General features: G+C 36.1%; 4 protein-coding genes across 9 annotated transcripts; all 4 read left to right on the forward strand.

The window, feature by feature from the left end:
* Window positions 1-33: 33 nt before the first annotated feature.
* On the forward strand, window positions 34-2,615 carry LOC105767142 (uncharacterized). Of its 2 annotated transcripts, none has more exons than XM_052633672.1 (3): window positions 34-182; window positions 351-459; window positions 1,634-2,615. In XM_052633672.1, exons 1-3 carry the CDS (start codon window positions 106-108, stop codon window positions 1,715-1,717), a joined length of 270 nt encoding a protein of 89 aa, XP_052489632.1. In that variant the 5' UTR covers window positions 34-105; the 3' UTR covers window positions 1,718-2,615. The 2 variants fall into 2 exon arrangements, with proteins under 2 accessions (XP_052489632.1, XP_052489631.1); XM_052633671.1 differs by having other exon boundaries at window positions 1,957-2,615.
* A 2,508-nt stretch (window positions 2,616-5,123) lies between these two features.
* Window positions 5,124-13,691, forward strand: LOC105766941 (FIP1[V]-like protein). The gene is made up of 9 exons (XM_012586505.2): window positions 5,124-6,019; window positions 7,389-7,639; window positions 7,890-8,016; window positions 8,096-8,164; window positions 8,291-8,428; window positions 8,701-8,802; window positions 8,906-9,246; window positions 10,065-11,688; window positions 12,904-13,691. The coding sequence occupies exons 1-9, from the start codon at window positions 5,201-5,203 to the stop codon at window positions 13,450-13,452; spliced, it is 4,020 nt and encodes a 1,339-aa protein (XP_012441959.1). The 5' UTR covers window positions 5,124-5,200; the 3' UTR covers window positions 13,453-13,691.
* A 417-nt stretch (window positions 13,692-14,108) lies between these two features.
* On the forward strand, window positions 14,109-17,520 carry LOC105767032 (uncharacterized). 4 transcript variants are annotated; one of them, XM_052633348.1, is made up of 10 exons: window positions 14,109-14,458; window positions 15,016-15,099; window positions 15,216-15,250; window positions 15,359-15,470; window positions 15,846-15,934; window positions 16,281-16,392; window positions 16,544-16,674; window positions 16,766-16,814; window positions 16,969-17,065; window positions 17,472-17,520. In XM_052633348.1, exons 1-9 carry the CDS (start codon window positions 14,261-14,263, stop codon window positions 17,044-17,046), a joined length of 888 nt encoding a protein of 295 aa, XP_052489308.1. In that variant the 5' UTR covers window positions 14,109-14,260; the 3' UTR covers window positions 17,047-17,065; window positions 17,472-17,520. The 4 variants fall into 4 exon arrangements, 3 of the variants coding, with proteins under 3 accessions (XP_052489308.1, XP_012442068.1, XP_012442040.1); XM_012586614.2 differs by lacking the exon at window positions 17,472-17,520 and adding an exon at window positions 17,299-17,457; XR_008197748.1 differs by lacking the exon at window positions 17,472-17,520 and adding an exon at window positions 17,299-17,457 and having other exon boundaries at window positions 14,111-14,458; window positions 16,969-17,207.
* Window positions 17,472-22,704, forward strand: LOC105766782 (VAMP-like protein YKT61). 2 transcript variants are annotated; one of them, XM_052633349.1, is made up of 7 exons: window positions 17,472-17,520; window positions 19,017-19,284; window positions 19,642-19,739; window positions 20,810-20,914; window positions 21,073-21,138; window positions 22,018-22,104; window positions 22,449-22,704. In XM_052633349.1, exons 2-7 carry the CDS (start codon window positions 19,092-19,094, stop codon window positions 22,497-22,499), a joined length of 600 nt encoding a protein of 199 aa, XP_052489309.1. In that variant the 5' UTR covers window positions 17,472-17,520; window positions 19,017-19,091; the 3' UTR covers window positions 22,500-22,704. The 2 variants fall into 2 exon arrangements, with proteins under 2 accessions (XP_052489309.1, XP_012441829.1); XM_012586375.2 differs by lacking the exon at window positions 17,472-17,520 and having other exon boundaries at window positions 18,918-19,284.
* Window positions 22,705-22,945: the final 241 nt, after the last annotated feature.

The raw sequence follows: 22,945 nt of genomic DNA on the forward strand, positions 1-22,945 counted from the left end.
CGCACGGATATCATTGATCATTTCATTGAACTGTTATACTTGCTTTGCGCTTGTTGGTTATCAAAGAATGGTAAATGCATATGAGTGGAGGGAGAGGGTGGAGGGATGGTAATAGAAATGTTTCACAATGGCCAGCCAAAGGATGAGGCCCTTTTCCCCCTGGAGATTTTCGGTATAAAATTGTAAGCATGCTTTCCAAAATCATGATAATAAATAGATAGAGAGATAATTTTCATGGTAGTTTTGAACTATTGATATGTTTTTGTTTCACTCCTACTAAGCTTTAATTAAACCTCTGACATTTTAGCAAGTTTCATTCCTTTCATTGTAATTATTTCGAAGTGTCTCAGTTCAACAGCCACAATTCAGTGTTGCCAAGGAGCCATTGTAAGATTTGATTCCACAACATTGCCATTTGCGGGGCAGAAGCTGTATCAGGATTGTAGAATGCAGACTGAGGTAAGCTATTGCCTATTGTTGAGCAACATGATTAAGAAGAATGAACTGTAAGATTCATTGAACATCATTCTGTTCCTATTGTAATAGGAGGTGAGAAGAGGGGGATGATGAGAAAGGATACATGTATATATATCATTTTTGCCGTGCCCTTGGCATGTTGTTTATTATTCTAGAAAATTCATTTGAGAAGAGGGAATAAAGAACTGGCTACAGCCTTTACCTTACTTTGTTTCCTGTGTTTCCCATCGATACTATGCAGTCTACACTACATAAGCAATGGCTTACTAGCCTCTTAAACCATTCACCCCATTGTTCCTTTTTTTCTCATCAAAAACTTCCTAGAACATGTAAAAACATCATTATTTTCTACATACAGGTTCTTATTTGTTCAATATCAAGAACTTATCCATATTACTTTTAGAGTATGCTATGAAAGAGGACATCATCAAAGAAAATATGATAAGCCTGATGCCCTTGCAGCCCCTACAATGCTGAAGTCTGGCTTCAGGTGCCTTCACATTTACTTCCCTTATATAGGTTAGCAATTCATTCAGAGGTTCAGGGTCTTCCAAAACCCAATGCCTCAACCTTTGCCTTACGTTTTTATTCCATGTCCATGTCCTGCAGCTTTTTCTGCGTTCCTTCATCATTCATTACCACCTCCCATGGATTCCAACACCTTTAGTTGTTTTTCCTTTAATCCTTTGATTTTCAGTTGTAATTTATGTGTGCCGTCCATTTTTCTGTTTTAACTGGAGTTTTATTATTATTTTTCCTTTTCTGAAGCTGCATTTTCTTCCCCTCTAGAAATGTATAAATATAGTCAGAAATAGAAGGTTAACACCTCATAAACCAGCAAATAAAGACAAATAAAATAAGATTGATTGCAGTGATGCCTTATGAGTGATTGCATGATATTACAGTGTCCTTAAACCTGGGTTTTGGCAACACTTTAATATCTTTTATCATGGTTTGAGCCGCACGAAAATGAAACTAAAATCTTATTTTATGACACTTTCGTGTGGCAGTTCGATTTTAATACAATTTCAACCGTGAAATATATCTCGATCAGATGGGGTATTATTAGTTTATTATTGTCATTATTCTTAGATTTCTACATGTGTATATCTTTTCTATTAAATGTATGCGTATTGGTGATGACATCTTACTCCAGATACTTGTCAAATTTGTGGAGCTGATCAAGAGCCTGTGCTTCATGCCTTGCGTAATTGCCAAGTTGCCAGAGCAGTTTGGTTAAATCTTGTTTCAACTGCTGCAAAACAAAATTTCTATTCTTTGAGTTTAAATGATTGGTTATTGGATGATATTGATAATAATTCTGGACGGTTTGTTAATTCTATACCCTGGGGAACTTTATTTACTATTACATACTGGCGGATATGGAAGCAGCGTAATCAAGTCATTTTTTAGGATGATTCTTGTAGTGTTGATGAGTTGTTGAAACACTGCTCAAGTTGGGCTATGAATGTGACGCAGGTCTATCATCTGAATTCTCCACAGCAGAATGGTAATGATTCTTCCAAGAGATGGACTTTACCTCCCCCAGGATGGGTCAAACTCAACACAGGCGGAGCGGTTGCCTTGTACCATTCTTGGGCAGCAGCTGGTGGGGTTGCTAAGAGACGACCATGGAAATTGGCTACTTGGATATAGTAGATATGTTTGTTCAGGTTCTGTTTTGCAAACTGAGTTGCTGGCGGTATGAGATGGTTTAAAACTAGCTTGGCAGCGAGGACACAAGAAGATCTTCATTGTCAGAGTGACCCTGAGATGGTGATGCAGCTTATATCGGATAGCTCAATGGATCCTCACTCAATTACTCTTGTTCGCAATATTCAAGAACTTCGTCAATGCAGGTGAGAAGTTAAATTCGCGAAGATTTCGAGAGATGCAAATAGAGTAGCTGATTTTATTGCTAAGCTTCATATTAGAAGGGACACTGCAGTGCATTGCTTTGAGAGGCCGATTCCTAGTGTCTGGTACTTAATAATGATGTTTTGCTTGCTTAATAAGACTATCAAAATAAGGTTTATTAAATGTTATAAAATTATTTAAATCCTCTCGCACACAAATCAGGATTATAACTTTTTGGTTGACAAAGAACGAAATAAGCCAAGTGTACATAGAGCTAATAATTCTGGTTAAATTTTATTATTAGTCCCTTTTCTCTAAGTGGTGGATTTAGGCCCTATACTTTTTGAATTGGTTAAGTTTAGTTCATGTGTTTTTTTTTTTTTTTGAAATTTTAGTCTTAACCCAAACATTAGTAGTTAAATCCCTTTGTTTAAGTTCAACTACTAGTTATATACTATACAGATTTAGTCCATATTTTTCAATTCGATCATTCTAGGTAAAAAGACTTCTCCAGTCCCTCTCAATTTTGAAATTGAACAAATTGGTCCCTCTAAAAAAATCAAAGTAATTTAATCTTTGTCAACTTCAAAAGTGAGCAACTAAGAACAATTAATCATGATGTTAATATTTTTCTATCAATTGTATACAATTTTGATTGGTATAATAACAAATTTCTCCTTCAAAGTTACACACCTTTTCAAATTGTGATTCTGCCAATAATGCTAGGAGTTCTACTAACAATGGTGTCTTCACTCTTAAAAGTGCATGATGGTCTCCAAGTGAATATCACCAATTTAGAAACGGAATTAGATGTTAAGTAACCACTATCTCCCCACCCTTGTTTTGACTTTCCTTGAGGGAACTAAAGCCAAGAAATTTTACCCCATTTTTCAGTGTTGCCAATTCCTTCAATGTCCGAAAGCAAAGATTTTAATCGAAACAAACAATCATGGAGCAACGAAAATGCTTTGTTAACGCATTCCACCCGGATCATTTTCTTTACACATTTTTAATGTACCCCTTTTTCTTTTTTTCTTTTGCTTTCGTATACCATCGAGTTTGGTTGTCGGAAACTTGCTACTGTCCAAAAACCAAAGGATGATGGTTTAATTGACTGCTTAAATTCGACTGATGGCTTAATTGATTATTGAATTATTTTTAAGGGTCCCTTCACATAATAAGCCGCAAAGGAAAATTGACCATCAATGTTAAGTGAGTTTTTAACCAATTATTGGCTATTTAGACCATATATCCCTAAAGCTTTATTCAACTTTTCAATTAAGTCTCTTTTGTTTTAATTTCCAGAATTTTCGCAACGTGCGACCTATTAGGTTCAGGAAATAAATATAATTCATTTCAATTAAAAATAATTATACTTGCAAAGTGAAATCTAGCAACGAATTATGATCCCCAATTATTGAAAAAGTCAAAAGTACTCTTTGATAAAACATTTCATTGCTCAATATTTTTATGTATTCAATCCTTTCATCATACATCTCAAACAAGCTAAAAGCACGGCATCATGTTTACCTTCATTTGCAACTCATTGTATTAACTAAGATTAATTGCTTGGGCCAAGGACTTTTGATCAAGGGCATTTAAGATATATTTCCTCGTATCACTTGGGTGATTGATCTTTTTTTGGACCTCTCCACCACCTTTGTATGACTTATGTCATACTTAAAACATCTTATCTTAAGCATTCGTTCTTATGAACTCGTTTTGCGATGCATTAAAGTAACGTAGAAAAGAAAGTCGATGTCATAGGTTTGAGAATTATTTGCACTACTAACATACAAGAGTATGTTCATAGATACTTAAGTGAAATATCAAATGGAACTCTCATAGTGAGTCATCTTCAGTGTATTTGTTCTTGTAACAAGTACCTACATATTGTCCTCAAGTATCTTATACTTTAATTTATGAGACCAATCGGGTACATAGACACTTAAGATGTGCCTACCTTTGAGTAGTGTTGATGCCTTGTCTGGACAACAAAATGGCTAAAAACAAAATAAGAATCATGATTTTGATGCATAGATGTCTCATAATTGTATCTCCTTAAAATTATTTACAATTTTTTATGTGCTCTACGAAGCTTATCTACCCAAGTGATTGGTCGAGAGGTGCATCTTTGGTTTGATAGGAATGTGCCTCCAATATATTTTTTTTATTTTGTCATCCGGCTATCATTGGGTGCTTTTCTTGGATTTTGACAATTATTTGTTACCCACTTATCTCGTGTCATTTGTGGGATTTAGACCTTTTGGTCAACTAATTATCTTTGAACCCTAAACATGATAGTCAATACAGTTCTATTTTTAAATTGATACAAAATAGTTTGAGTTTTATTTTAATAAAACATTCAATGTATTTCGGTTTGTTTGGTGAATATTAACTTATATTGATATGTATCGGCATTTATCAATTGGTACAAGATTTTAATTTTTTAATTTTTAACTTTTTATATAATTACATTTAAAATAACTTTAGTTATTTAATTAAGTTATTAAACTTAATTAATAATTTTAAAGTTTATATTTACATATAAATATGTATGTAATTAAGGTATAACTATATATAATTTATATAAAATATTTAGAAAATATGGAAAAAGGAATATAAAATTAGATCAATAACAGAAACTTAAAACTGGATAAAAAAATCTGAGAATTAAATGGAGCGTTACCAAAAATTTAAATAAAAAAATAAAGATAAAATAAAATCACATTAAAAATTAACTGAAATTTTGAAAAATTGATATGAAATATATAAAAACGAGATCATGAAATCAAAACCCTTTCCCCTAACTTCTCTTCCTCTTTGTATCTCGCCCCCCTTTTTTTCTTCTTTCTAAGGAATTCCGATGGAAGACGACGATGAGTTCGGAGATCTATACACCGACGTTCTCAAGCCTTTCTCTTCCGCTGCTGCGCCACCGCTTCAGCCTTCTACACCCACCCATTTCCACCGTCCGATTGATTCCAATCCTCAATCTCAGGGTGGCGACGACGACGATATCCTCTTCGGGCCCTCACGTTCGATTCCGGACACTCAAAACCTAGCGCCGTTGAAGTTTCATCCTGTTCTTCCTCCTGCTGTTGCCGCTGCAGCAGCTCTGGGTTCGATCCCTAATTCAGCTCCCGAACCAATGGTTTTGGATTCTGGAAAAGAGGTTGTATTTGATATTGAAGAAGGGGGTAGTAAAGAGATTGAGGACTCAGGCTTGGATGACCCGATAATCCCGGGCTTAACCGATTCGGTTCGCCAGGAAGATTCTGGACGGAACGATGACGGAGGCGATGGTGGACTTAGAGGCAGCGGCCAAGTGGAAGCGGAAGCGGATGGAGAAGGGGATGATTGGGATAGTGACAGTGAAGATGATCTACAGATAGTGTTAAACGACAACAACCACGGGCCTATGGCTATGGAAAGAGGAGTGATTGGGGAAGATGACGACGACGAAGATGGGGACCCGCTTGTGATAGTGGCTGATGCAGATGCAAACCAAGGGATGGAGGAGCAGGACTGGGGTGAGGAAGGAGGGCAGACTGCTGATGGGGAAAGGAAAGAAGGGGGAGAAGTAGGGAAGGTTGGCACTGCTGGCAGTGGAGGAGGGGGCGTGGTTGCACCAAAAATTGGGTACAGCAGTCATGGTTTCCATCCGTTTCATTCTCAGTTTAAGGTCAGTGTGTTATCATGTTGATGCTGCTGTTGCTGAACTAAACAATATGGAAATCTTTAGAAAAAAATTGGGTTTTTGTTTGTCATGTGCCCCAATCATTTGATGAATGATTAGGATTTTTTTAGTGATTGGTTTGGAAACTTTGTACAGAACCGAATGATAAATAAAAGTCATATTTTAAAAATAAAAATCTGTGGCCAAGCGGCAAGGATTTGGGTGGAAATTATATTTCGATGTTTTTTGCTTGATATCATGTTTGAATATTGAAGATTCTAAATTGCAGTCGGAAAACATTATGTTCATCCACGAACTGAGCCTTCATCTTTTGGCCAGCCTTTGATGGCACTTGTGGTGGGCTCAAAAGCATGAGCTTCACTTGAAATCTCACTGATTTCAAGGGGCAAATTTACCGTGAACTGTTGACTAATGCAACACTGACTTTTAGGTTGTAAGAAAGGGTGATATGAACCGGCAATCCCTGATCCTAAACATCACGTGACAGTTAAAAAAAATGGTTTGGTCATAACTTTTGATTTTCAAATGTTCTGTTTCTCATTAGTTAATGGTTTCAATAGCAAAACCTTTGCGGATTTGCTACAAAACTACAAATACAGTTAATGCATTTGTTGGCATACTTTCTGAAGATATATCTATCTTTTGTTTGTCTTCTAAGCCAATAATTCTTGGTAGCAGCTGTTGAAAATGAACAGTTGTGGTCAGAACACTTTTTTTTAATAACTTTGTCAAGTAATTTTTGCTCAAAAGCAAATTAGATGCTTCTGAAAAGTGAAAGTGTAAAAAACCTGTTGATAAAAGAGATTTAACTATAGGGGATAACATTATAGTTGAGGGCATGATGGTTCTGTTTCTTGAAATGTAAGCTAGATCAACCATGAACCTTCGATGAAATTTTTTCTTTTCATACTTGTTCCAAACTAGTTTCAAATAGAAGTTGATTTGACTTGCCTAACCTTTGTCATTGGGCATAAAAGTCAAGTTATTTCCAGCTTGAGATTCTTATTATAATTGATATTTTGGTTTCTGTGTATGTGCCCTTGCTTTTTGTTTGTATATATTGTTGTGCTTGCTATAAAGAGATTCTGATTTACCAATCTCTTTTACAATAAAATTAGCGTTTGGTTACATGATGCTAATGTTGGTATTTTTCTTGAGTGTGTTATTGAATGGAAAGTTTATAGCAATCTCTTTTACATGTCAAGGTTCTGATCATCTGTTGTGTACTGCACTTTTTATAGTAGAATGAAAAAAAAAATTGCTGGATGATAACCACGTTTCTTTTTTATGGGTTTATGCTATTTTTTAACTATAGTCCTGATTGATGATGTGATCTATTTTCTGCTTCATGCAGTATGTAAGACCTGGTGCAGCACCAATGCCTGGAGCCACTGCCGGTGGTCCTGGAGGAGCTCCAGGTCAGGTTCGTCCAGGAATGAGTGCTATGGTTGGTCGTGGTAGAGGTGATTGGAGGCCACCTGGAATGAAAGCTGGTCCTTCTATGCAAAAAGGTTTCCATCCTAATTTTGGAATGCCTGGCTGGGGTAACAATACGGTGGGGCGAGGTTTTGGTGGCGGACTGGATTTCACGCTTCCTTCTCACAAGTAATTATTCATTTTTCTAAAACTATGCTATTATTTATCATTAGTTGTAGTGTAAATTTTATGCATTGTATACTAAATCCATTTAATTTTGGCTTGTAGAAGCTGAATATGGAGATAAATTGCTTATTGCAGGATAATTTTGTCTTCTGCCAGAATTTGTTGTATTTCATTCTTCAAATATCATTTGCAAACTCTTTAAATTCTTTGCTTGTTTTGCCTGACAATTTTTTTATTCCCTATGTGAATCCAGGACAATATTTGATGTTGACATTGACAGTTTTGAAGAAAAGCCGTGGAAATATCCTGGTGTTGATCTTTCAGACTTCTTTAACTTCAGTCTAAATGAGGAGAGCTGGAAAGATTATTGCAAACAACTGGTAATTACTACTGTGATTCTTTATATTTAATTCTTGTGGGAACTAAGATCTTGGAACGTTGAATGTTGAAATCTTGTAGGAACAACGTCGCTTGGAGACAACCATGCAAAGCAAGATTCGTGTTTATGAAAGTGGGCGAACAGAGCAGGTAATTAGGTGCTTATGCATATCTGAAAAAATGTTTCCCTTTGATTGTTGAGTACTTGGATTATCGCCATGATTTCTGCTGTTCTGCTATTGCTAATAAGGGTAAAATTGTCTTGGTTTATTCTAGGATTATGATCCAGATTTGCCTCCAGAATTGGCTGCAGCAACTGGGCAAGAGATTTCAGTTGACACTGCTAATCTTGGAAGGTCAAATGGTGGACAGGATGACTTGACAAAAGGAACTGCCCGAGTGCGACCACCTCTAGTAAGCTTCAGTTACCTGCTCCACAGTAGATATGCTATAATTTAAAAGTCATCTCTTAGATGTCCGGTCTTCTACCATGCTTTTATTTTCTCCTTAAATACTTGTACTCTTAAGTCTTATGATATGTGCTAGATCTTTGTCTATATCTTCTCTTCTATTGCTAGTCCAATATTTATCTTCCTATGAATGTAATTAACAGTTCCATTTATTATAGACCTTTGTGCTATTCCCTTTATATGTTTGATAACTTAATTTTTTATTTACTGTACCAGCCAACTGGGAGAGCAATACAGGTCGAGGGAGGTTCTGGGGAACGCCTTCCCTCCATTGATACTCGGCCACCTCGTATCCGTGATTCAGATGCAATTATTGAGGTTAACAGTGAAACCTTGTTTCAATTGCACTCACTCCAAGTCTTATTTTGCATCTATGTGCTGCTTTTGCCAAAAAAAAATTAACTCTTAATTGTGTATACAGATTGTTTGTCAGGATACTCTAGACGATGATTCCTCCACTGGCAATGCTGTTGAAGACCGAACAGAAAATGATATGCCAAGGGAGGATCTTAGAGGAGATCTTGCACCTGAAGCTGATATTGTGCATGAAGATACTGAATATGTTAATGGTTTTCCAGATGCTTATAGCAGTCGAAAGAGGGAGCTAGTTGAAAGAACTATGAACTCTGTTCGGACTAATGTGCCTGAAGATGATGGCATTTTGCCTGTCTGTGGGGAAACATCACGCCCATATGGTCCTGGATTTAGGAGCCAGAGTCCTATGTATCATAATGGAAACTTTGGCAGTCCTCGTGATGAGAGGTATTAATCTTTTATTAATTTATTGTCATTTCATTTGCCTTAATAATATTATCTAATATAATCTATTGTGTTGCTTTTTTGTGATTCTGCACTGCTTCATGTAGCATGATGTTGTCTGCTTCAAACATGAGCTGACATTTGCTTAGTTCTGGTTCTGTTCTAATTTGTTTACTTTTCTGTTTGCATAATTCATGTGGAAAAATGTAAGCAAGATATAGTTGGGATAAACTGATTATTCATTACAATGGAATGGATAAGTTGCTATGTTAATTGTTAAGAAGTACGCCTAAACCTGCTTTCTCATGCCCTGAGAAGCTATGGATGGACTTGATGGATGTTGGGAGTTATAAAAAATGATGATGTGGTAGTTTTTATTTATCTGAAGGGAAAAGGAAAATAAATGGGAATCAAGATGGCCATAACGTAAACTGATGTCATTGTGCAATCAAAATTGTCCTATGTAAACTGATATCATTGTGCAGTTTTCATCATAGTTGGTTTTCTTTAAGCTGACGCGTTACTCTCTAGAATGTTGTGCTGTGATGGGAAATTATTTATGTTGATGTTATCATTGACTCTTTCTTGTTTGCTAATGAGCTGATTACATGGTTGAATTCCTTGCCTTCATAATCAATCTCATAATTTGGAAGTGAGAGATAGAAGCTCGTGTGAAAGGCTGCATTTGACTTTGAGCAAGGATTTCTTCATTGTCTTTGTTTAGTTTTATGGTTTCCATTAGCTTGAAGTCTTAGTTTGTTAGTTAGGTGGTCGTGCTACATATGCATGGATTAGTGCCACTAACTCTCTTCTTCATGCAGGCATAGGCAGGGAAGAGCACGTGAGAGATCCCCTCACATGACACCTAGTCGAGGTAAATGGGACAAGTTAAGTGATACCCATTCCCATGAGGAGGAATCTGTTGAAAGCATGGATCAAAAATCTCCTCTCCTCGTCAAGGATGACGTTGATGATGAGCTTGAGCCAGCTGATAGAAGCCCTGTTACAGAAAAGGATGAGCTGATAAATGGCCCCCGTAAAGATGAGAGTCCACATGATCCTAAGAAAAATGAAGAAGTAAGTTCTCAAGTAGAGCAACAGAAGCTTCAAGAACTAGAAGGTGGTGAGGACTTCATGGCTGCAAGAATCAGTGAAAATAGCGAAGCAAGATCTGGCAGCAGCAGAGATTATCAGAAATGGCGAGATGGTGCTGAGGATGAAGTTGTTCAAGGTGGACGTTCTTCTCGCATCCCGATTGTCAAGAAGCATATGGATGAACATGATCAGAATTTCCGGAGAAAAGATCGTGATGCGAGATGTGAGTTTGAAAGAAGCCAGATTGTAGGTAAACCAGGAGAAGATTCTTACCCTGTTAGAGACTACGACACTAGCTCACCACATAGTTTGCACATCAAAATGGAGGGTTTGGATAGGCGAAGGGAGAGCGACAATATTGATGTTACATGGCAACAGAGAGAAGATGATTTTTACAGCAAAAAAAGTAGAGCTGAGGACTTGAGGAAGAGAGAGCGTGATGAAATGGGTTCTAGGAACAGGGCTAAGGTCCGAGAAAGTGAGAGGAGTGACAGAGATGATTATCCACATTCTAGAAAACAGTTGGATAATGGCATTTATAAAGTTCATCATGATAAGGATGTCAGTGCAAGACATAGGGAAAGAGATGATAATTTGAAGAGTAGGTATGAAGCAGCAGATGATTACCACAGCAAAAGAAGGAAAGATGAGGAGTATGTCAGGAGAGACATCGCAGACAAAGAGGAGACCTTGCATGGAAACAGAGAATCCAGCAGCAGTCGCAGAAAGCGAGAAAGGGATGAAATTTTAGACCCGCGTAAGAGAGTTGAGCAACAAAGAACTAGAGACACTTTTGATCATCATTCAGTTCGGCACAAAGACGAGATTTGGTTGCATAGAGAGAGGGTTGAGAGGCAGCGGGAGAGGGATGACTGGAATAGGCTAAAGCAATCCCATGATGAAAGTTTATCAAAACGGGAGAGAGAAGAAGGACGAGGTACTGTGAGGAGTGGACGTGGTTCAGAAGACAAAGCATGGGTTGGCCATAACAGGGCAAAGGATGAACATAAAGTTTCTGGAAAAGAATACCAACTCAAAGAGACAGCGCGCCACAGTGAGCAGATGAAGAGAAGGGATCGGAATGATGATGAAAGTTTCTCACGTCATAGGGGACACGAAGATTCGAATGCACGTGGACACCAATTTAGCAATGATGAGAGAAAATCCAGGCAGGAAAGGTCAAGCACTCGGAGTGACCATGTTGTCAATGCTTCAGATAGCCAAAGGGGGCATGAGAAGAAACATAAAGAAAACACTAGGAAGAATAGAGAATCGGAAGGTGGAGATCCAATCAGTTTGGGCTCTGCCAAGAGAAACCAGGAAGATTTAAGTGGTCACTACAATGAAACGGTATGTTTCATAGACTCTAGGAGATAATGTTTCTTTAATAAGGAGAAAAATACCACGGCAATTTTCTCAGAATGAGCCAATACATGTGCATACTTATATATGAAGATAATCTTCTATTGAAGTTGATTCAGTTTCTTCAAAATTAGAGATTCTGGTTTTGATTACTTGATTGTGATGTCTTTAAAGCATTTTAAAATCAGTATACACATGCATGCATATCTGTTTAAGAGTTTGGAGAACTGTGTTGTTGCCTGCGCACTTCTTGTGTCCCCGATATTTACCTTAGATTGAGAGTAATTTAAAAGTTAAAACTCCGTAATTCATGAATCTTTTTTGCTAGGAATACGATTCGTCATTAAGGTAGGTACCGTTTCGGGAGCAGTGCCCCCCTTCCCCAGCTTCTCAAATTCTGGTCCTATTCATGTTCTGGTGATTTACTGTGTAGTGTTTGGCCTCGCTTTGATAACTTATTGTCTATTTTCTTATAATGCCCCAAGCAGAACACATCATTCCATCTGAATTCCTATGATCATGCAATCAGTTTGGGCAGCAATTTCAGCATGCAATGTTTATAATTTACTGCTATTTATAAAGATTGGCACATTGGACGTGAATTTTTCTGTTCATTGATTAGCAACTTCTCTCTGCCATAGTATTTGGCTGTCACCGCTTGTCATTTTTGAGGCTTGCTAAGTGATTTCTGTGGTTCTGCTGTTTGGCCATGAATTTTATAATCTATTTAGTTGCATTCAGGCTTTGTTTGGAATTAGGGAGGGGGATGGGGGAAGACCTTTCAACTTTTCATTTCTTAAAACCCTCCAGATAAAGGGGATTTTGAGGGGAAGGATTCCTCGGTAAATCTCCTTCAACTGTATAAACAAATTTACTCTTCTTTTAACATTTCATTTTATTATGTAAAGGTTTCACTTTTTGAAAGAAAATGGTAAGTTATCATTGACAATAAGCTTGATTTCGGGTACATGATCTAAATCGAAGCACTTTGGTTTTTAGACTTCTCCTGTGCCATCATAAATACATTGAATTCAATTGCATTTTTTAGTTCCATGGCGTCCCTTCTCAATTAAATGATGGAATTGCCATGCTGCATAACGCATCTATTTACATTGTTTTTTTGACCATCTGTTAACTTTGTTGTTATAATAACGGGTGTAATTGTTTTGTGTCATTATTATTATTACATTTTTGCTTGGTTAGGGTTTGAGAAGTGTTGAGAAGAACGAGAATCCAGTTCATTATAACTCTTCCAAAAAACATAGAGACGATCCTTCTTCAGATGATGAGCAGCAAGAGTCAAAACGGGGGCGCTCCAAATTGGAACGTTGGACAAGCCATAAGGAAAGGGATTACAGTATCAATAGCAAGTCATCTGCTTCCTCAAAGTTCAAGGAGATTGAGAAGATTGATAATGTGGATGCCGCAGAATCAAACAAAACTCTAGATGAACCTGGTAAGTTGGTCGAGCCTGCTGAGAACCATCACCCTTTGTCTGACAATAAAACTGCTGGTGCGCCAGAGACCAAGGAGACCGATACAAGGCCATTGGACGACCGGCATCTTGACACTGTCGAGAAGCTGAAGAAGCGAAGTGAGAGATTCAAACTTCCAATGCCTAAGGAAAAAGATGCCATGGCAATAAAGAAAATGGAGAGCGAGGCATTGCCTTCAGCCAAGAATGAAACTCCTGCGGATTCCGAAGTTAAGCCGGAGAGACCAGCCCGAAAACGAAGGTGGATCAGCAAGTAATAGTGGAACAAGTAAGCCCACATTGTTGCTGTGCTGCAAGGTCTTTAATTATTGGACCCCAAAGGTCCTGCCATAAGGGTTCCTGAAATGTTCATGTACTATTAATACGTTCATATCACGTATGAGATTGTAACATTGCTGCCGCCATGTACTTTTTTCTCTCAATACTATATGTATATACTAGAGAATGTAACATTGAATTAGTCATAAGTGGTGGCACATATTCCATTTACTGTTAATTTGGGATGTATTGATCAGAGTTGGTGACAGGGTCCTTTTGGGCCTATGTAGAAGTTGACGGCAACAGAGCAGGAACTTGTTTTCTTTGCCTACACCATTGGTGCTAACCAGCAAGTAGACGAGATACTTTGCTTTTGCCATGGCTATAGAGATAGGTGGGATGGATGAGAGCTCGGCTCCTTTATTTGTATACCCATGGTTGATTAAATTTTATCAATATATTCGTTTTTTTTTACATTAAAAAATGGGTACCCAGATAGAGAATGTAGATCTTGAAATTCGAATTATTGAATTTCTTTCCTGTGTTGTATCAGTTGCCAATAGAGAAAGGACAAATGAACGGACTACAAGTGTTCTATTAACTGATAAGCTTGTCCTGACTTAATTGCGTCTTTTAGTGGAATAATTGTACCCTGTAGCAAGCTTAGCATCAGGAATCAAAGCTAAAACGAACGTAACTGTCAGATCTCAGATATGGGCTTTGCTCTCATGTTATAGTATTATAACTCGATAGGTCGATCGATCTATCTATCAATCAATCAAAGCAATAGATTTTGCAGAGGTAGAAATGGAGAGATCAACAACATCGTGGCTTCGTACTTTGGGTATTCAGCTATCGCTTTGCTTTGCTCTCTACATTGTTCTCAACTTGGGTCAGCCTCAAAAGTTGGTTTACAACGATAATGGTAGCCCCTTTGACCTGTACTTTATAAGCGTTAGAGGTGGCTTTAGATCACTTCAAGAACAGACCCATCTTCTCAAACTGGTTAGTTCCTCTGTTTCTTTCCTCTTTCCTCTGTTTTCGCTTTCGTTTTCGTCTTATTTTCTCTTCCAAGTTTCTATCCCGATGGAGAATTATAAATTGTCAAGTCACTTCTGGTTTGTTTCTTTGGCACAAGAGTAATTATTACTTATGGAGTTGATGAGTGTTGAATTTCAATAAGATGAACAGAAAACAGGAGTTTTGGCTTTTCTATATCTTAAGCTGTAATGTTTATAGCGGAAAGAGTATTTACGATGAGTAATCAAACAGGGATTTTGATGCTGAATCAGTGGTTGTGGGTGGCCTTCTCATGTTTTTCGTTCCGTTTACCTGATTTTCTTTCTTTTGGTCATAAAAGTGGTACTTATTGATCATGGGACCTGGTGCTTGTCAAGGTGTTTATGATTACTCAACCAATTGAACCAACCCATGTTGGCTCTAATTCCCCATTTTTATTCTCTCCATCTGATATGATTGAATCAAATTATAATTGGTGGTTGCATCAGAGCATTTGTTGTGTCAATTTCCTGGTTTGACTAAATTTATTGTCCTTGATAAAGATGGGGAATGTGGCCAAAGCTTATGATTTGAAGTTTGTGGTGAATATTAGCGAGCTTGGTGAGGACGATCCACTCATGCAGAACGTAAGTCCTCTCTGCATTTTCTCCATATACAGTGAAATTTGTTTTCAATAAGATTAATATACAAATTGTTTCTGGCTTGGTTTCCATACTAATGAATCTAAATATATACTTTGCAGGTGACCAGGCTCTCTCCCTTATTGAATGTCCCCTGGTATACAATCCCCTTGCTAATCAAGTCTTTCACTTGGTTGCATAAGCATATTTGCATTCATCTGCCAGCGTTGCTTCAGTGAATAGTTATGGATAATGGTGCTTGTAGGTATACCACTGGAGGTTCTAAACATGATGGATTCGGTTGCTTTCTCCATCAGGTCAAACTACCCCGTGGGAGAATGTTAGATATTCTCAGTTTGAATACTGCTTCATTGCAGGTGGTTACTTGTTTGTCAGATCCAGCGTTTAAATTCTTTGTTCACTGCAAGTATGATGAGATGTAAAAAAAAAAAATACTACTAAGTACTAACCCCTGCACCATCACTTAGTATACCGAGTTTGGTGGCCCTTATGTCATTATCATTAGTTGTTTAACCTACTTTTCTATTATAGTTCTTGGTTTTAAACCTTATAGATTGGCTATCTGGCTATTACCATGGTCAGAGGCCCTACATGTTAGAGCTTGAGTATGATTACTGAAGTGTACTTTCAAGAAATTATTTACTTGCTTTCTGTCTTATTTATGAGCATGAATATTTGTGTTAATGATCTGTCTTCTTTCCTCTAATTTGGGCTCATTATGAAACTGTAAGGACACAGTGGTTGTGGGATCACCGAGTGGCAAGAGGGGCAATTTGTCAAATTGGCTGACAAGGACATTAAAAGCAACCACAAGTGACTGGTAAATGAGACTATATCTTCTTGGCTGGTCATGCTTCAGTCTTGCAGTATTCTACTTAGCTTTGACAAGTTTTCTGATCTCAGTGATAATAGTATAGATCAGAACTGAAATATAGTCTCAGCTGAGTTAGCACCTGTCGTTTAAGTTAGAGATCTTGCATTTCTTGTTCTGTGGCAATTGTTCAGCCTGCCTGCTGAAGTTAAAACTTCAAGAAATACTCCATATTTTCATGGCTTGGACTGCTTTTTCCCTCAAGTTGCTTCTTTGGGTTTCAGTTTCTTATTATTAAATGCTTGTAGATTTCCATCCGTAACAGTAGTTAAGGATTTGAGATCTATGAATCCAGGCGCGTGGTAGTTGGATTCCACCCATTGGTTGCATGTAAAGAGAATGAGGAAGAATTTACTGCAAAACTGATTAATGAGCCTCTACACCATATATTCGTGAAGTTTGGAGTGGTGAGGCTTATTCAAATTCAGTATTATGAACTCCACCATCCCCATAAAAATTGAAGGGATTTAAAAAAAAAAAACATTGATTTTCATTCACCATGACATTTCTGGTAATCTTGATGCTTAGACTGACTCAAATTTTTGTGCTTGTGTCTAGAATGTTTACCTAAGCCAGCAAGGTTGCTTTAGCTATGCCCTTCAAGATAATGTTGCTTATATAGGAAACCCAGGTTTGATTAAAGAGAACTCCCGTTTGGGTTATGGCAATGGAAGATACCGAATTAGAACGTGAGTTATATTCTCGAAAACCTCATGCCAATCCTGTTTCCTATTTCAAATATTAATTTGAGACGAACATTTTTGTCTTTCTGTTCCTCAGAGAAATGACTGATGGGTTTCTTCTCCATAGACTCGGCTCACTGGAGATGGTAAGTACTCTATTCATTTTCAATTGATCATAGTTTATGCCCGAAGAAACTTATAGGTTCTTTGAACTTCAAAATCACCCATTAATATTGGTATTAGGCATTGGATGTCTAAATCTTTTCTTCTTGCCTGCAACTTTCCATCATTCTATGTCAGGTGACCTACTTTGTTACCTCAGCAGGGGAGATCGTCAATAAAATTGTAGTTCAACAAAGGGGCAGACAGGTCATGTAAAAATAAATGTTTGAATCCAGTACGTATTTGCTTCCAGTATTTCCATTTCGTTTGAGCTTCTTCTCTTGGTTGTCCTTCAATTCTTCAACAATTCCTGTAGAAGGCATTCAATGTACAGTAAATTTACCTTTTGGTTGTCATTGTTCAGCTTGTTACTACATGTAAGTTAGAAGTAGCAAGATTTTGTTTTAGAACTCAGACCTGTTAAATGTACTACAGTGAAACCATTGGCGAAATTTGTCTTTCTTGCAGCTACAGGCCTTGTTCCTTTACCTGTCTTGAAAAGAGGAGAATCTGAGTCTCACCATTTCCAACCCCTTCTCCCTATTTTCTTTCTGTGTTTGGTTTGTGTGTTTGGCATATTTTAGAATCTGAACCTTCATTGTAACTAAACTGAACCACTATTTGCCCTTTTTCTTTCGCAGTTGAAAACTTGGTTTATCAATTTCAATGCATCATTCATAGTAAACGAAGGTAAGTAAATTTATTGACAGTACAAAGAATTACTCACTGTCTGCATCAAATATTAACCAAATAACAAGTTATTTTCAATTATAATATATTTGTTAAATTTTAAAAGGTTTATGGACAGAACTTGATTCATTTTGCTCAATGAGTTATATTTATAGTTCATGGACAGCCCAACGTTACTTTTAATTTGACTGCAGCTCCACCTTCAAATGTATGAAAATGGAAGGTTTAAATCTGTGAGATCCTATCCTATTCTAAAATCTACTTCATATATTTTAATTTTAACTAAAACTTTTATTTCCTTCATTCCTTATTGTTGTTAAATCGTTGATGTTTAAACCATCAACGTTTATTATTTTTAATTTTGGTTTACTTTAAAAGTATAAAAATAATTTTAAATAAAATTATAAAAAAACATTTTCTTTTCTAAAATATAAAAAATTATGAAAAAATTTAAAACATCATTTTAAAATTTCTAAATTTATGAAAAATATAAAAAAATGAATTTTTTTTTAAAAGAAATATGTTAGTTGCTCTTTGATGGTAAATGAAGGTATTCATGGGTTAGGTAGTCCGATCATCTCAATCAACCCAATCATGGCTCAACTTGGCTTGGTCCATTTTATTTTTTAATAATAAATTTTAAAATATTTTATATTAATATTTATTTATTATAATTAAATTTAAATAAAAAAGAATTGTCGATTGAGTTTTAACTCGATTGACATTGATATTGTTGTTAGTGTAGGAGAATGTGGATTTTATTTACCTTTTTCATAATTGCCATGTCAATAATCTCGCAAAATTAGATAAAGGGACCAAAAATTGTAAATAAAACAATACAGGATTAAATTTTAAGTTTTAAAAGAATACAAATACCTCTTACACATTTAAACCAAAATTGAACTGCCATTGTGCAAGATTCTTGTGGAACAAAATAGATCAACGGTCTTGATCTATCAAACTTCCCCCAAACCGATATAATTAACAATAATGTTAGTCCCTCTTTTATGCTGAAATCTAAATCTAAATATTTACTTTAATTAACATAAATTGGGTATTCTACTCTCAAAATGTTATTAATAGGACTAAATTGGTAACAATATTAGTTGTAAAATTTTAAACTATATTTCGATTACACAATCAAAATTACGTAATTAGCCATGTTCAACTAGTAATAAGTTTTCATATCAATCAAATTCTTAGGATTATTTTAGAAAATCGAAATAATCAATTTAACTGCAGTAATTAATAAAGTTATCAATTTGAAACTATTAATAGTATTATCAAAAGGATCAAATCATATCAAATTAAAATATATAAATTAAATTTTAAATATTAAATAATATAGGGACTAAAAGTACAATTAAATCAAATTAAAATCGCGGCAGCCAAGGCGATTGCAAAGAATCGTAAAAAGAAAACTGAAAAATCATCGACTCTCCTTTCTTACGAATCCAAACACGAAAAATAAAAGCATTTTCTCTTCCTTTTTGCAGAGAGAAAGATAAAGAAAAAAGATCTTTTTTCAAAAAAGATTTTGGGTTAGGGGAAATTGAGAGAGAAAGAGAAAGATGAAGATCACGGCGTTATTGGTGTTGAAGTGCATGCCGGAAGGAGCCGATCCGATAATACTAGCCAATGCTTGCGATGTGAGCCATTTCGGTTTCTTCCAAAGGTCAAGCGTTCGGGAGTTTATCGTCTTTGTTTCTCGAACCGTCGCCAAACGAACCCCTCCCGGTCAGCGCCAGTCCGTCCAGCACGAAGGTCCGTCCGCTTCGAACCATTCTTAATTTTGTCTTTTAGGATAGTGTTGGTATCGTCGATTACCAATATCTGTGGTAGTTGGATCAAGAACATCGTGTTTGGATCTTTTGTTTTCTATCTTGTCTTAGATTGCGATCTTTTTTGAATTTTCGATTTTACGAGTAAAACGAATATCATGATTCATTTGCGTTTTCTCTCGATTAATAAAGATTTCTCACGTTATATGGTGATCTTTATGTTTTTGTTAACTTCGTTTCTATTTTAGGTTTGAGAAGATGATTTGGTTGATCATGACGAGACTATGAGAAATTATGATTAATAATTTATTTATTTATTGGTTTGGTGATGTTATTGTAGAGTACAAGGTACATTCTTACAACAGAAATGGACTTTGTGTAATTGGATTTATGGATGATCACTACCCTGTTCGAAGTGCTTTTTCGCTTCTCAACCAGGTAATTGAATTCTCTGTGTCACGATTTTTCTTAAGCTTCAATATCATCCAATCTTACTGGCTGCAATATTGGTGTTTTCAATTGTTTGCATCTAGTTTTCTTAGTACAATTTTATAGGGTGTCACAGCCCGAGACTGTGATTATAGCAGGAAATGAAGAGAAAGTAAAAGAAAGAAGAAGAATATATGAAAGAGAGAAAGGATACTTCCATTCATGATTAGAACTGTTTACATGAATATATGAATAGAGACTAGATTACAGTAAAATGAGCTAATTTATAGGAGCAATAATGTAATTATTGACAGTTGTCCTATTTACAACAGGAGCTTCAAATTCTAGATATTGGCCTAATTCCAGCTCAGTAACCACTGCTTCTTTCCTCATTCTCATCCCTCTGGCTGATACTTTGCCGACCAGCTCTCAGCTTGTACTCTAGCTATCAAATATTAGCTCCCTTGCAGCTCCATTAGCTTCCATCTTCCCAGCTCTTTGCTTCTCTTCGTTTCCTGGCTCAGCCTTCAGCTTATTCTCATTTCTCAGCACTTCCAAGATTAAGTCTAAGCTCAGTCTCATTTTCCAGCTCAATTCCAGGCTTAACCAGATCCTTTGGTTCACGTGGAACCTTATCAGCAGACTCTACTCTTAGATTTATCACACTGTTAGGCTTTTTTGCACACTGTTATGTTTCAAGAGATATATAGAAATAGCAATAATAGCTAAAATTTTCCTTCAAATGCTACCTTTTGATTGGTGCCCACTGTTAACTTAAGTTTATGCTTGTTGCTTGCCACATATGTTGGCTATGGTTATCCTTTTTGATTCATGGTTAGCTGGATTGGGGTTCGGTTTCCTTCTCTTTGAACCTGATAGTGATAACCAGATGGATTGGTGGAGGTAGTTGTGTGTATTGACACTAAAAGTTTAAGATGATGTCAAGAGTCCAGGTCACATATCATCACATTTGGTATGCATTACTTTTATTGTTCTTTGTTTTGGTGTTGTGAAACATATCTGCGAGGTTGTATCCTCTTTGGTTTCTTTGAAGAAATTCAAATAGTAATGTTTGGCAGGTGATAGATGAATATCAGAAAAACTTTGGGGAATCATGGAGAACTGCACAAGCTGATAGCACTGAACCTTGGCCCTATTTGGATAATGCTTTGACCAAATATCAGGTGTCTGTTTTGTTTCTCGTGCATTTCTGCTGTGTTTTAATGTGATGTGTAATTATAATTTTCAAATTAATTTCACAATTTATTTTCAGAGCATGTTACCAGGAGCTTTATAGGAGTTGCATTTAGAAAACCTTCCATAACTCTCTTTCTGTTTTCAGGATCCTGCAGAGGCAGATAAATTATTGAAAATTCAGAGGGAGTTGGATGAAACTAAAATCATCCTTGTAAGTATTTTGCTGTTTTTGCGCAAAAATATGACAATTTTGTGTGCTTTCCTTTTAGCTTTCAGCTACTGTACTATGCAATCCTCAGCTTCAATGATCATTTCGTTGCTATTCATAGTTGAAAGTGTTTTTCCTTTATTGTCATGAATGATATCATTTCAATAGAAAGATTTTTAATACATAGTGAACTAGTATATATTTTGCTTTAATGTTGTGATTCAATGATAACGATTCCAAAGAAAGATTTGTTTCTAAAGAGCAAATTAGTAATGGTCATTGTGGGATTAGCTAGGGGTGATGTTTGGAAACTGATTTTGTACCTTTTCATTTGGATCTTATAAATTATTTCTCCTTCGTATTCTGCTGTCAGGAAATGACTGGAAAAGTGGTTTGCTGATATACTTGTGGCCTATTGTCATTGTTGGGAGAGAAGTGTTGTGAAATATTCAAGTTTAGGTCATATGAACTGCCAAGTGGCTAGTTAGAAAAGAGGAAAAGGTCTATGGTTACTGACAACTAAAGTGAATTTAGGTTCCATTGTTTGCATACAATTTGTTCAAACTAGTTCATACTTCCTAATAGTTGGCTGCAAATTCCTTGTGGAATTGATTTCATGTCCATCAAGAGATAGTGTCTTGGTTTGATATGTTGGGCACATCAAGCACTTAATAAGTGTCATCTCTTTGTTTTCTTACCATGTTCTCAACTTGAAGATTATAAAGGAATATTTGCTAGCTAATGGTTTATGTTTTCTATTAAACTTTTGCCATTTAAAATGCAACTTGAAGAAAATTTGAAAGTTTTAGCATGCTTGTGTTAGCATTTTGATTGATTATTAATTCTTCTTTCACTCATTGAAATGATTATTTTTTGATGCAGCATCAAACTATTGATAGTGTGCTTGCACGAGGTGAGAAGCTGGACAGTTTAGTTGAGAAGAGTTCAGATCTGAGTGCGGCATCTCAGGTACATGTGCAAGACAATATAATCCTATATGCGAGGCTTATATTTCTTATTGTTCCTTTTTATTAATCGTTACTATTCTAATGGTAGTAACTTTGAATTTATCTCCTCTCCCTTTCTCATTTATGCCCTTTTAGAGATTATTATCGTCTTTACTATAAGGTAAATTGATATCATGATGTCAAGTCCAGCATACTCTGATTATGTCTTCAAGTTGTCCTAAACATCGTGGGTTTATGACAACAATGCTCATATCCATCCTTTTTATTAAAACTGTGACATCTTCATCTGAATTGAACAACCAAATGTAATTGCTAACATGAAACCTATTTTGGTTATTGAAACAGATGTTCTACAGTCAGGCTAAGAAAACCAATCAATGTTGTAGTATACTGTAAACCTTGTAGAGAAAAACAGCTATGCAGCGATGGTAGCATCTGAAGCTGGTGGTAACTGTTATTTGTTTATATGGTTTATTCCTTATTACTTGTAGGGTGTGATAGGAGAAATAGCCAAATTTTATGTCCTGTTTTTCCTGCAGTTCTTATGTTGTGATGATACAACATAACTTTGCTTCTAATAAAAATATGAAGGGGTTGGCGATGTTGTTTTGTGTTGGTACTAAAGATAGATAGATGTTATATTATTGCCTGGATTTAGTTTTAAATAAGCGACCGGTATCTCTCGATGTGCACCTACAAATCAAGTCTTTTTTCTATGCTTCATTTTCCTTATAAAAAAGATTAAATAAAAGTTTTTGAAACTAAACGAAAATTTTTCTATTTTCAATTTTTAAAATTAATTCAATATTTCCTTTCAACTTTTAAAATTACTTTCACCTCTT

The sequence above is a fragment of the Gossypium raimondii genome, chromosome 7 (assembly GCF_025698545.1).
Source record: "Gossypium raimondii isolate GPD5lz chromosome 7, ASM2569854v1, whole genome shotgun sequence".
Lineage (NCBI taxonomy): Eukaryota > Viridiplantae > Streptophyta > Magnoliopsida > Malvales > Malvaceae > Gossypium > Gossypium raimondii.